This window comes from Taeniopygia guttata, chromosome 26 (genome assembly GCF_048771995.1).
Source record: "Taeniopygia guttata chromosome 26, bTaeGut7.mat, whole genome shotgun sequence".
In the NCBI taxonomy this organism is placed as follows: Eukaryota; Metazoa; Chordata; class Aves; order Passeriformes; family Estrildidae; genus Taeniopygia; species Taeniopygia guttata.
The window spans coordinates 6,329,744-6,342,293 of NC_133051.1; the positions used below are offsets into that span (position 1 = coordinate 6,329,744).

General features: G+C 47.5%; 1 protein-coding gene across 1 annotated transcript; it reads right to left on the reverse strand.

Annotated features, from left to right (window-relative positions):
• Positions 1-4,393: 4,393 nt before the first annotated feature.
• DYRK3 (dual specificity tyrosine phosphorylation regulated kinase 3) lies at positions 4,394-11,493 on the reverse strand. The gene is made up of 3 exons (XM_030291825.4): positions 11,347-11,493; positions 10,636-10,751; positions 4,394-6,941 (listed from the first exon to the last, which is right to left on the reverse strand). The coding sequence occupies exons 1-3, from the start codon at positions 11,384-11,386 to the stop codon at positions 5,376-5,378; spliced, it is 1,722 nt and encodes a 573-aa protein (XP_030147685.1). The 5' UTR covers positions 11,387-11,493; the 3' UTR covers positions 4,394-5,375.
• Positions 11,494-12,550: the final 1,057 nt, after the last annotated feature.

A 12,550-nucleotide genomic window follows, 5' to 3' on the forward strand; every position in this document is an offset into this window, starting at 1 on the left:
CCCAGGTTGTAGCTGGAGACTTTTTATTGGAGCATGATTTCATCTTCAAACCATCCCAATATCCACTTGTGTACAGTAAGTTGCCCATTTATAGGTTTCTAATAAAAGCAAATCTTCCCTAAGTGGCTATTACTGGATTTCTCCTTTCAGCCTGGGGATAAGCAGGATTCTGGGCTTTAAAAAGCTCTCCAGAGGGCTGAATAAGAAAGTGACAACTGAAGAATGTCATGGCAAAACTCTGGCGTGTTCTAATTACAGCACTGTTAACGAGGGGAACATTTGTCACAGCAGAGCTTGATCACGTTTAGCACAGACACAGAAACCTCCCACTCACAGTGACAATTTTCTCTCCTCTCTAGGCAGATGCCACAGGAGGTGGTGTCTGCCAGCACAAGGTAAGTTCCACCATCTGGAAATATAATTATTACTTTTTCTTTTTAATCAAGGACTTTAAGGACTTCGCACACTCGACTGCTAAAGAAAATGATGCATTTATTTTCTTTTTTAAATGACCCAAAGTACAACTTCAAGAAATCTGCTCATTACATTTAGATACATAGTTTGAGGCTTATTTCCAGAATGCTCCACACTTACATCCACATGCACCTCCAATATTTTCCACATTCCCCACCCTGTCACACCTCATCACAATATTCATTCTAAAAAGGCAAACCTGCAGATTCTGAGCACGCTGACATTTAGCTGGAACATCTGCAATGTGTAAGGAGCCCCGAACAGGAACGTGGCTGCAGCCAGGCAGATGGAGGCTGGAAAAACCCCGAGTGCTGCATGTGGGAGCTCTGGGACAGCACAGGCTGCCCAGCCCTGCCCACCCCTCTGATTTGGAATAAAAAAAATCCAGGAAAATGTTCTGGAGCCACAGATTTCTCCTGGTACAGAGGGAGTTACAGAGCTGGAGGCATCGGTGGTGTTTTGGAACATGAGAGCTCTCTAATGAGATGTAGGAGGTGTATTTATTGCCACAAACTGCTGTTAAATTAATAAAAAAATTAAAATCAAGTGGTGTCTGTGGTTTTCAGGCTCTGCACAACTCCCTGACAGGAAGGGACAGCCGGGGGGGATTTGGGATCTCATCCCAGGGAACAGGGACAGGAGGGGAGGGAACGGCCTCAGGCTGTGCTGGGGAGGCTCAGGTTGGACACCAGCAGGAATTTCCTCATGGGAAGGGCTGAAAGGGGCTGCCAGGGGGGTGTGGAGTGCCCATCCCTGGGTTTGGAGTGCCCATCCCTGGGTTTGGAGTGCCCGTCCCTGGGGTTTGGAGTGCCCATCCCTGGAGGTGTCCCACGACTGGACACTGGTCTGGGTGACGAGGTGGGGATCAGGCACAGGTTGGAATTGATGATCCTGGAGGGCTTTTCCAGCTTCACCATTCCAGGATGCTGTGAAGCACCAAATATAAAATCCCACTGCCCAGCAGCCAAGGCTGCCAGGTACCCACAGCTCAGAGCTTTCAGCACATGCAGAAGCCCCAGGATTTTTCATTAAAGTCTCCGAGCACAGTTTGTTTCCAGTCTCAGCTGGTGCTGCACACAAGTCCCACAGATCTTTCCATATTATTTCAGCTCTCCACTTCCACAAGAGAATTAAACTTTGGCAGGCAGGGCATTTGTAGCGTTTCAGCAGAGATCTCTGGGTGCAGCATCAGCCTTTTGCTTGTGTGCCTGGGATTAGCAAGACATTGCTGAGATCATCATATATACGTTTCACAGCCAGGACAGCTTTTGGTATTAAACAAGTAAAAAAGCCAGGAGAGCTGCAGCCCTTAGAAAGGACCCTGTGTTTGTTTGAGAGGTAGTTCTGAAGATGATCATCATTGCTAAAAAGTTCTGTAACTGCTTAAAAAGTTTTCAACTGCACAAAAACCCCAAGAGGTAAAAAAATTTCTAAGCAATCACTCACTTTTCCACAAACATTGTATTAAATCTGTGCCATTAATCTGCTGTGAATTCTTGGTCACTGGTCAACCAGGATTGCCATTGCAGCAGGCTGGGAGGATAAAAAACACCAGTGAGGAGTGTCTGTGCTACCCAGAAAATATTTAGATTTAGGTTTGGGTCTTTCAGATGTGCTGTTCATGCACTGTCATTGATTTATATAAAAATATTGCTGAGCCAAAGAGCTGGAACTGCAGGCAATGAACAGTTGTTATTTGCACCTCTCACAGGGCAGTAAAACACTCTGAGGAGCATTTTAAAACAAGTGTGGGTGACTTTTAGAAATGCAGAAATGCCTGATTTGCTGTAAACACAAGTGATTTGCATGGTAACTTCTGAGGAGAACAGGACTGAGGTGCCAGAGCTGGCAGCTCAACAAAGCAAAGCTCCCCAAAAATAAAACCTGCTCTTTAGCCATCCAGAAACTGTTAATTTTAGGCTACTTCCAACATTCTCAGCTAGCACAGCTGATGATGTGATGGTTTCTGGTGATTTCAGAGCTCAGCAGGGTTTGGCTTTCCCAAAAACAAGTGTGACTTTGAGGTTTGGCCATATCTGGTGAGCACAGCCAGCGAGGCCGTGACCAGCCCTGATAAATGACAGTGACACAGCCCAGGGTCCCCACGTGGGGCTCAGACAACTCCTGCTCCACTTCCCAGGGAACTCAACCACTCCAGGCTTTGCAGGGATGATTCCTCAGAGGATATTTATTGGCTCACCTGGAGGGCCCTCCCACTTTGGGAATTCTGCATCAAACAATTCACCAAAAGCTCATGTTTTATGAAGAAATTGGGGATTAGTGATTGGAAACAAGACCCCAATATTCTCAGCTGTGTTTCCTGGGTTAGGAAGAAATTTCCAGCCCAGTAAATATTTGCTGAGGCTGCTTTTCCTTCTCACCCAAATTAGCAATTCGCTTAACTACATATTTCATTTTCAAATATGGCAGTACCAAGTAATTAAAAGCAAGTCTTAAACAAACACCTCGTGCAGTCAGGGCAGTCAGGGCATGCTGAACACATTTTCTAGATGAAAAGCCATGGTTTTGCCAGTTAATTGCTTTATCTGCAGCTTCACAGTCCCAGCCTTAAGCAAAATTACTCACTGTGCACCAAAGGTTGCCACAGGGGGAGTTCCCTCATTTTTTCCCACAAGTCACAGAATTATCAGCATTATTCTACACTTTTTGTAGACAAAATTGATTTGAACACCTGCTGTGTGTTCCTGAGCCCTGCTTGTGAGCTCCCAGCACACCACCACTGCTCCTCCTGCCAGGCTCCAGCACCATCACCACCTTATATTCTCTATAAAATCCTTTTCTATGCATCATTCCTACCAAGCTATTGCTCCTGAAAGGTTCCTTTCTCCTCTCTCACCTGGTGTGTTTTGTTAAAAGGAAATGTAAAGGGCACAAAAGGCAGAAGATTTCTGGCTTCAGAAAACGTGCCAGATCTATTAGAGATTGGAAATCAGTGGTATCTTCTGCTACTTCCCTTCAGAATCCACTTCCCTGGTTCTTCATTTAAATAAAACTTCACTCAGCCTAGCAAAATAAAACCTACCAGCTCTGTGTTGCTGTAAGTGACCCATGGGCAGCCCATCCATGCTGGCTGCTGCACAGATAAGGGCCAGAATGTGATTTTATTATCATTACTAAGCTCACTGAATTGACACTTACGAAACAAAACAACTCAGAAAAGCTCCACACACGAGAAATTGAAGCTTTTCTCCAATTCAGCTGCTGGGAACCTCAGTTTAAAGTCTTTTGGAGCTTTGGCTGAGTCTTTTGGAGGTTTTCTGCACACCCAGTGTTGTAATGACCCCGAGGGGCCAGAGCAGCCCCATCTCCTCAGGGGAAGGGTCTCCTACTGAACATTTGCTCACCTCATCTTTAAAATCACCCTGGTGACTCCTCTGTTTGCACAGTGAGTCTCATTCCTTTAGCATTCAAAACCTGCTGCACAGAAAGTCCTTACATTTAAAACCTTCTGTTCATAAAAGCTCTAAATTGCATTTAAAGTCCTGTTCAGGCACCTGGCAAGGGATCAGATGGTTTTGGAGATGGACTCGGGCCATGAGGCTGCGAGAAGGAACAACCCCAACAAGCTGTGCTGTGGCTGTGACAGCTCACACCACCCTGGCATGTTCTGGGAAGATAAAGGAAGAGGAAATACAAGCTCAAGGAGTTCAAAAATGAGAAAATGTAGGCACCCAAAGGCCTGAAGGAAGGCAATTAGAAACAAAGCAGCTCTTCCCATAAAATATTTCCATTTGGATCCGCCAGTTCTTGCACCTTATCAGTATTTCCTGGTTATGTTTCCAGAGATTTTGTTGAGATTTCAGAGCACACTCCCAATTATTAATGTGTGTTTTCCCCCCCTCCCTCATTTTCCAGTCACAGCCCTGGGCCTGAAAAAGTTCTACTTGTCTGACAGGGGTGGCATGTTTGCATTTTTATTAAAAGAGCTTCATGTAATTCAATGGAATTCACTCTACACAAAGAGAATTTTTTGCAGTTACCAGAATCTCAAACATGGATATATAAACCAGCTCTTGAAGTTCAACATTTTTGTTTTAGAAACACAGAAAAAACAAAGACACACATCTGGCAGAACTGATGATGGAAATCTGAGCTCCAAAGAAACAGATAATTCAATCATTACCTGCACAAACTGGCTCACACTTGTGATGGACCAGGCCTGATCCCAAATTCCCCTACAAGCTTTCCATAGATTTTTAGGGGGAAATAGCAAGTGTTACAGAAATTAGTCGTTTCATTTACACATATCCTGTGTTTCATGGCATTTCTATGCTGCTTTGTAATTTTATCATCTGAGTATTTTCTTTTCCAATAACAAATTCCTTTGGTGTCTACATCCCATCACAGTTTTTAAAATCCCACGATAGTTAAGGGAAAAGCAATGCAGAGAAATAAAATTCTTCAAACTTAAGCAATTTGCAAGTAAGTTCCTAATGCATTACATTAATGCATTTGTGCTTTTGACAAGAGATTTAAAAACTTTCCCCTGGAACAGAAAGAATTCAGCTGGAGATAACTGAAAACACAGAGTTTAAATCAAGTTCCTTTCCTGCCTTAAGCAAAAGAACCTGTTGAACCATGATAAATGGTTTGATTTCTAAATGAGCATTTTTAAACAGCACATCAGCCAAACTGTCTCTGTACTCCCCAGCTGAGCTGAACCCTCAGCAGTGGAATATGCACCAGGTGTGAGTGAAGCAACTGGATAAAATCAGCCCTTTAATGTGCACGTGTCTGACTGATCTTCCAATATTCCAGGCTGAGCCGCTACCAAAAAGTAAATCCATCCAAACCCCCTGCATTTAATTTCCTCCCACAGCATGAACAGACAGCTAAAACACACAGGGTTATCCTGGGAACCCACCACTGCCCACTCCCCACTAGCTGACCAGTTTGGGCAGCACAGTACACAGAGGGATGCTGCCACTGGGCTCAGTGGCCAGACTGGCCCTCAGCTTGTTGGGAACTGCAGCCACGGGAGGCAACTTGTTAGCAATTCCTTGGAAGGAACCTGAATAGCTGGAAATCCTCCTGCCGGAGCTTTTCTCCAAGCCAGCCGCTTTGGACACCCGTTTGCAGATCCAGGGGTGCCGCAGGGCCTGGCTGGGAATCATTCGCGTGGAAGGATCCCAGCTGAGGCAGTTCTTCAGGAAACCAGTGAACAAGGGGTCGTCACAGCCCTTCAGAGCTGTCACCCAGTCCTTGTTCCCCGGGGCACCCCGGAGCTTGCCCCGGCGCGAGCGGCTCCCGCTCAGCGTCACCTTCCCGTCCGGCTGCGTCACCACCGTGCAGTAACGCGGGTGGCCCTTGGAGCTGATGAAGTTCTTGGCTCGCTTGGATTGTTCCAAAAGCTTCTGAGGTGGCATTCCAAGAAGTTCCATGATACAGGCCAGTTGGTCTGCCTCGTCCTCTCCGGGAAAAAGAGGGTAGCCAGTCAAAAGCTCCACCAGAATACAGCCAAAACTCCACATGTCTATGGGCATCCCATAGCGGCCGCCCAGGATCACCTCTGGCGCCCGATAAAACCGGGACTGGATGTAGGTGTAGACCCTTTGGTGCTCAAAACAGCTGGACCCAAAATCTATAACCTTGATTCCACTCCTCCCTTGCTGTTTTAGGAGGATATTTTCTGGCTTCAAGTCACAGTGGATGATTTTGTTTCTATAAAGGGCATCCAAACATTGCAGGATGGAGTGAGCGAACTTCCGAACCAGCTGGAGGCTGAAGCCCTGGAACTTATTCCTTTTAATCAGCTCGTACAGGTTCATACTCAAGAGTTCAAAGGTCATGCAGATGTGGTTGCGAAAGGTGAAGCTTTCCAGCATGTGGATCACGTTCATGCTGTCTGTTTTATCCTGCTTCTTCAGGTGCTCCAGGATCCTGATCTCCTCGGCAGCTTGCCGATGGAACCTCTTCTCATTGCGAACCATCTTTAAGGCCAGGTGCTGGTGGAGTTTGTGATCATAGACTTTAGCGACTTGTCCAAAACTGCCCTTGCCAATGATTTTGAGCACCTCATACCTGTAAGCCAGGTGGTCGTGGGGCACATGGATGTAGCTGCCTTGGTCGTCGTCGTAGCCGCTGTTGTTGGGGCCGCCGACCACCCCCTGCCTCTTTTTGGCAGACGGCCCCACGAAGTAAATCTCAGAGAAACTAAAGATCTCCTGCTGCTCGTAAGCTGACAGCAGATGTTTGAACTGTTTGACAGCTTCCTCTGGAGCTTGGGAGATGGCTTTATGTGATTTCAAGGAGCTTCCACTGCCTCTAGCACCCAGGCTCTCTAGGGTTTTCTCTTTTGTCAGGGAAGGGAGAGATCTTTCTGGAGTAAGGCCTGCAGACTGAAGAGTGCTGCTCCTTCTGTTGCCAGAATCCTCAAATAACTGCTCCACTTTGACCTGATTTCCAGCCAGAGGGTGATCCTTCATTAAAAGTTTGTTGATAGAAACCTACAAGGGAAAAAGAAGCTTAGTTTATCTTTTAAAGCACAGGTTAAAAATAAAATCACTACCAACAGAAATCAGTAACACAGATGAGTTTGGCATTTATTAGGAGCAAATATAAAATGCTGAGCTAAATTAAGTTACAAGCATGGTTATAGAAGGGTACACAAAGAGAAAGCAACTCCCTGAAACAGCACATGTGCTTTTAAATCCAGAAAGGGAAACCCTAGACAGCCAAAGACTCAAACAACCACAAAATACCCATCTCCAGCCTGTGAAGGGCCAGGGAACAGCTATGTTTAGCTTCAAACGTGGGTGCAGCAGCACAACCATCAACAGATGCAACTTGCACCTGTCTGGAGCACGGAAAGGAACGTGGATGTGCAGAGAAGTGGCAGGAAGATTGCACAGCCAGGCTGCCAAAGGAATACAAAGCAACACCAGCAGGTGACATATGGCTGGTGGGAGGCAGCTGCACAAGGAACAGAAGGAGGACAGGGCAAAGCAAGGTAAACCATCCTTTAGAAAAAATTAATTGTGGGGTTTTAATTTCAAGGGGAAAACATCATCATCATATCTACACCTCTCTTTGAAATCATGGTGGAATTACAGAATATCCTGAGCTGGAAGGGACCCACAAAAATCATCAAGTCCAACTCCTGGCCCTGCACAGGACACCCCAAAATCCCTCCCAGTCCCTGAGAGCTGTTCTGGAGCTCTGGCAGCCTTGGGGCCATGCCCTGGGCAGCCTGTTCTGTGCCCCACCACCCTCTGGGGGAAGAACTTTTATCCAACCTAAACCCCTCTGACACAGCTCCAGCCACTCCCTTGGACCCTGGCACTGCCACAGAGGGAAGAGAGAGCTGCACAACTCTCTTAACACAGACTTGAATAACCAGGAACAACTCCCACTCCAACTCAGCTGAGAGCAGTCTGCAAGCACTCCCTCTTACCACCATGTGCTGAAATATTTACAACTGAAACAAACCCCTACAAGGTGAGAAAAACACTGTGAAGTTTTCCAGGCTTGTCATTTTTACTATTTAGTAAATGCTGAACACCCCGGAGGTCAGTTCCCCACCAACACAGCAGTTTTTCCTTTTCCTGCTTGCTGGCACTCCTTGCTGAGAGGCAGCACAGAGGTGTTGCCCCATCCCAGGCAGAACTGAAGAAGCCCTCACTGAAGCAGCAACATCTGTTTTCCATTTTGTCCTTTAATCTAAAAATAAAGATCTCAGACACATGCCAAACCAAATCCCTGAAAACCAAAATAACTACACAGGAATCAAACAAACAAAAAAAAATATATATATATAAATAAAGTTGCTGCCCCTGGGCAATAAAACCAAATTCCTTTTTAGTTACATCCAGTCCAACATCTCAGCAGGGTCAGCAAATAAGGGAAGTGAATGTTCTCCCCAAAGCCAACTACACACAGCTTATAAAAGACTCTGCTTGTTGGTGCTGCCCTGCAATGTCAGTTCTTGCTCACAAGCCCCCAAAAAAAGGCATTTCCCTGCAGAAGCCAGCTCTTATCAACATGGAGAGATCCTACCAAGCTCTACTCCTCCTATCAACCCCAAAATGCAGTGTACTGGGAAGGACACGCCTAGCCAGAGTCTGAAATAAAAACAACAGAGCCCAGCCCTGGTAACTGGGAATAAACGCCTTTTTCTTGGAGCCTGGCTGAACCTCCGAGATAAGAATGACATTTTTTCAGAGCTGCCTCAAAGACTCTTCAGTCCAGCAGACCCAAACAGAAAGTTTACAAATAAACAGAAGATATAAACACAGAATTAGGGTCACACTTGTTAAAATATTCTCTACCCAAGAGCAGTAGCAGCTCTGCTTGTGCTGCTGTTTGTTCATAGCAAACATTTTGTCCCTCTGAATCCCTAAATAAACCAGCAATTCATGATTCCATTTATCCTGGAATGATTTCTTAATGAAGGAATTACGGCTTTGGATTTCAAACCTGACTCAACAGTAGTAAGGTCTCAATTTTCACTCCTAGAGGACTCCCAAAATCAGTTGCCACATGATGGTGAGACACAAATATAGCTCCATCTTCACTTGAACTCAGAAGAGCTGCACTCAGATGACTCCTGGGTAACACCAGCTTTCTTTTAACAGCTTTATTTCACAAATCCCAGCCTCCACAGGTTTTTGGTTTTATTGCTGAAGTGCAGGCAAGAAATGACGCTGACAGCACCCTGTCCCTGACAAACTTCATTTTCACTGACAAGGAAACAGTTATTGCAATTCTTACACAAACTGGTTTGAAGAGATGCTCTGAACACTGAATTAAACAGATTGAATTCAGCCCATGTGTTCTCAAAGCAGACAGACTCTCTGTTCTCCTTCAGGCTCAGATGAAGGAATGGGCAGAGCTGCACTCACCAAGACTCTTCAATTCTCATATAACATTACATAATAATAAAACATCTTGCAAAAAAACTAAAACTCCAGGTATTTTCCCATTAAAACTCAGCACCACCATTTTCAGCCTCAGCTCCTGCTTGCCTGATACCACTGAAGTTGGATTTTATTGGCACATCACCACGCAAACTGGGCATGCTATAAATCCTTAGTCTTGCCTTAAGAACTTAACAGGCTTCAAGCAAAAAGAAAAAAATCAAAAAAAACACAGATGAAGATAAGTCAAACAAAATATTAATGGGTTTATATTTGTATTTCACTGGATAGTTCCACTCTACTGACTTGTATTCAGCTATGAACAAATGAAGTCACACTACAGCCTAGAACACTGCAGCTGCAAACAAAAAAACCCAACCTAACACTCTTCAGTTCTGCTCAACAAAACTCCAAATTCCTTCTGTTCCCCCTCAGCATTTCCAAAAAGGGAAAAAAAAAACAGACTCTGAGTTTGCACAGACTGAATCTGTTACAACAAAATCCCACAAGGTGATGATTTTCAAATGCATCTTAGGGCAACGTCTATTTTCGCTTTTTAGAAAGTGAGAGGTGTTTTTTTTAAGCTTAAGCTCCTTCCCTTCTGTCAGAACTCAACAAGAGCCAGAACACATTTAAAACCCGTCTAAAGGACAGATCAGTGTACAAAAGTTACAGCTGAACATGAGCACTACTGAACCAATTAAAGAAAAAAAAAATCTCCCAACTGCACATCTGCTGAGGGAACAGAGCCATGATGAAAGACCCAGCAACACCTTCAGGTCCTAAGGACTATTTTGGTAGCAAAAGAAGTGACAGACAATGCCCAAGTTTTCAGAGCAGAAAGATACTTTTGTGAGATGTTTGGCAGCCACACAGACTCACACTGCTCCTTCTGCTGCTCCTACGTACTCACCTGTCTGAATTTTCATGAGGGAGACTAAAATGGAAACGTGCAGGGGGAGGCAGAGCAAAGCATGTGTAGATTGACTTATCAGAGTACAAGGTGACATGGCAGAATGCTTCAACCCTTTGTAAAGTAATTTTTTTAAATTAAAACACGAGCTGAGGGCAGTAAGATGGGACTCCTGAGGCTGCCAGCAAGTTCTGCACTGAACGCAGCACATCATTTTCGTGCTCAGAACAAACAATAATGTTAAGAAGCCACTACAAAGCTGCAAAATCCCACTTTTAAAATCTATTCTCTGTAGAGAGGTATCAGACCCCTGCACAGCTCTCACTCCCACACAGCACAACGTGAAGACACAGATGACTTTAAAATACTCACATGAGGTCTGGAAAGGGAAGGCAGTCCCGAAGGGCTCCGTTCTTCATTTGTAGGCTCTGGGTATCTACACTCATCTATCCTCATATAGGAGTCGTATAATCCATCTGCAATCCTGGCTGGAATGGTCCCACACACAAACCAGTTATTCACAACAACCCACGCTGAGAGAGACAGAGCCAAAAGCTTAAATGCACATTTTACTCTGTAAAATCATTGATTCTCCTTCATTCATTAAATGATCTTTGGAATTTAACTGAGATTTCAAACCGCAGGAGTGCGATGCTTCGGGGAAATCTTAATTCGAGATACTTTTAATTTAGAGGTTCCTTTTTCTTAATCAACTTCTGCACTGCAATAAAATACATCCCTAAGAATCATTAACCACCATTTTCCCCGCTTCCCCTTTATCGGGATAATCCCAAAGGAGCAGAAAACGAGCAAACACTTAAACCCTTGATAGGACTATCCTTTAAAGCAGGTTATCCCTTAAAAATGAGATGTGGGAATCACAGCTGCAAAAGCGTGGGGGGGAAAAAAAGACAAAAAGGCGGCGTCTCTCGCTGTCGGCTGCTCCAGAACTTCACATCGCGACGCGTGTCGCGACAGACCCGACGGACGGCGGGGACCACGCGGGGGGCTCCGACCCAAACCGCATCCCCCTTCCTCCTCCCAGCCCCGCGGGACCCCCGGCCGCCACCTCCTCCTGCTCACCGGCTGCGAGGGGCCCGTCCGGCTTCCTGCCGAGCAGCATCGTGGCGGGGGGGCCCCGGCGCGGGCCCCATTCCCGGCGGCTGCCGCTGCCCAGCGCGGCCGCTCGGCCCCGGCCCGGCCCGCCCGTTGCCCCGGGAACGGCCCCCGCCCGCCGCCCGCCCGCCCGCGCCTGCGCAGCGCCGCCGGGGCGGGATCCCGCCCGGGGCCGCGGAGCTCCGCGCTGGCCTCGCTGCTGCCCTCAGCCGAGCCCGCCCTACAGGACCCCCGCACCCGCGGCTGCGGAGCTCCGCGCTGGCCTCGCTGCTCCCCTCAGCCGAGCCCGCCCTGCGGGACTCCGCACATCGCGGAGTGCTCGGCCTGGGGGAGAGGAGGCTGGATCGCGCCTGGGGCTGCGGAGCTCCAGGGTTCCGCCGCTTCTCCCCTCGGCCAAACACGCCCGGCGGGGTCCCCTCATCGGGGGTGCGGAGCTCCCCCGCTTCTCCCCTCCGCCGAACCCGCCCTACAGGACCCCCGCACCCCGGGCTGCGGTGCTCCAGCTGTCGCCCCGCTTCTCCCCTCAGCCAAACCCGCCCCGTGGGTTCCCCTCATCAGGGGGTTGGGAGATCCAGCGCTCCCCCGCTTCTTCCCCCTGCCAAACCCGCCCCGCGGTGTCCCCTCATCAGGGGGTGCGGAGCTCCAGATGTCGCTCCACTTCTCCCCTCTACCAAACCCGCCCTACGAGACACCCGCACCCGGGGCTGCGGAGCTCCAGGGCTCCCCCGCTAAAAAAAAAAGTGGTGTCTGTGGCTCTGCACAACCCTCTGACAGGAGGGGACAGCCGGGGGGGATTTGGGATCTTGGGATCTTATCCCAGGGAACAGGGACAGGAGGAGAGGGAACGGCCTCAGGCTGTGGTGGGGAGGCTCAGGTTGGACACCAGCAGGAATTTCCTCATGGAAAGGGTTGGAAGGGGCTGCCAGGGGGGTTTGGAGTGCCCATCCCTGGAGGTGGCACCTGGAGGTGGCACTGAGTGCTCAGGGTGGGGATCGGGCACAGATTGGACATGATGATCCTGGAGGGATTTTTCAATCTCCGTAACTGTGATCCTGGGAAGGCTGCAGTTACTACAATACTCCTGTAATACTCCTACCAATTCCACACTCCTCAATCTCCAGCTAGAAATCGGTCAAGAACACTCAAGCAAAGTACAAATCACAGCAACACC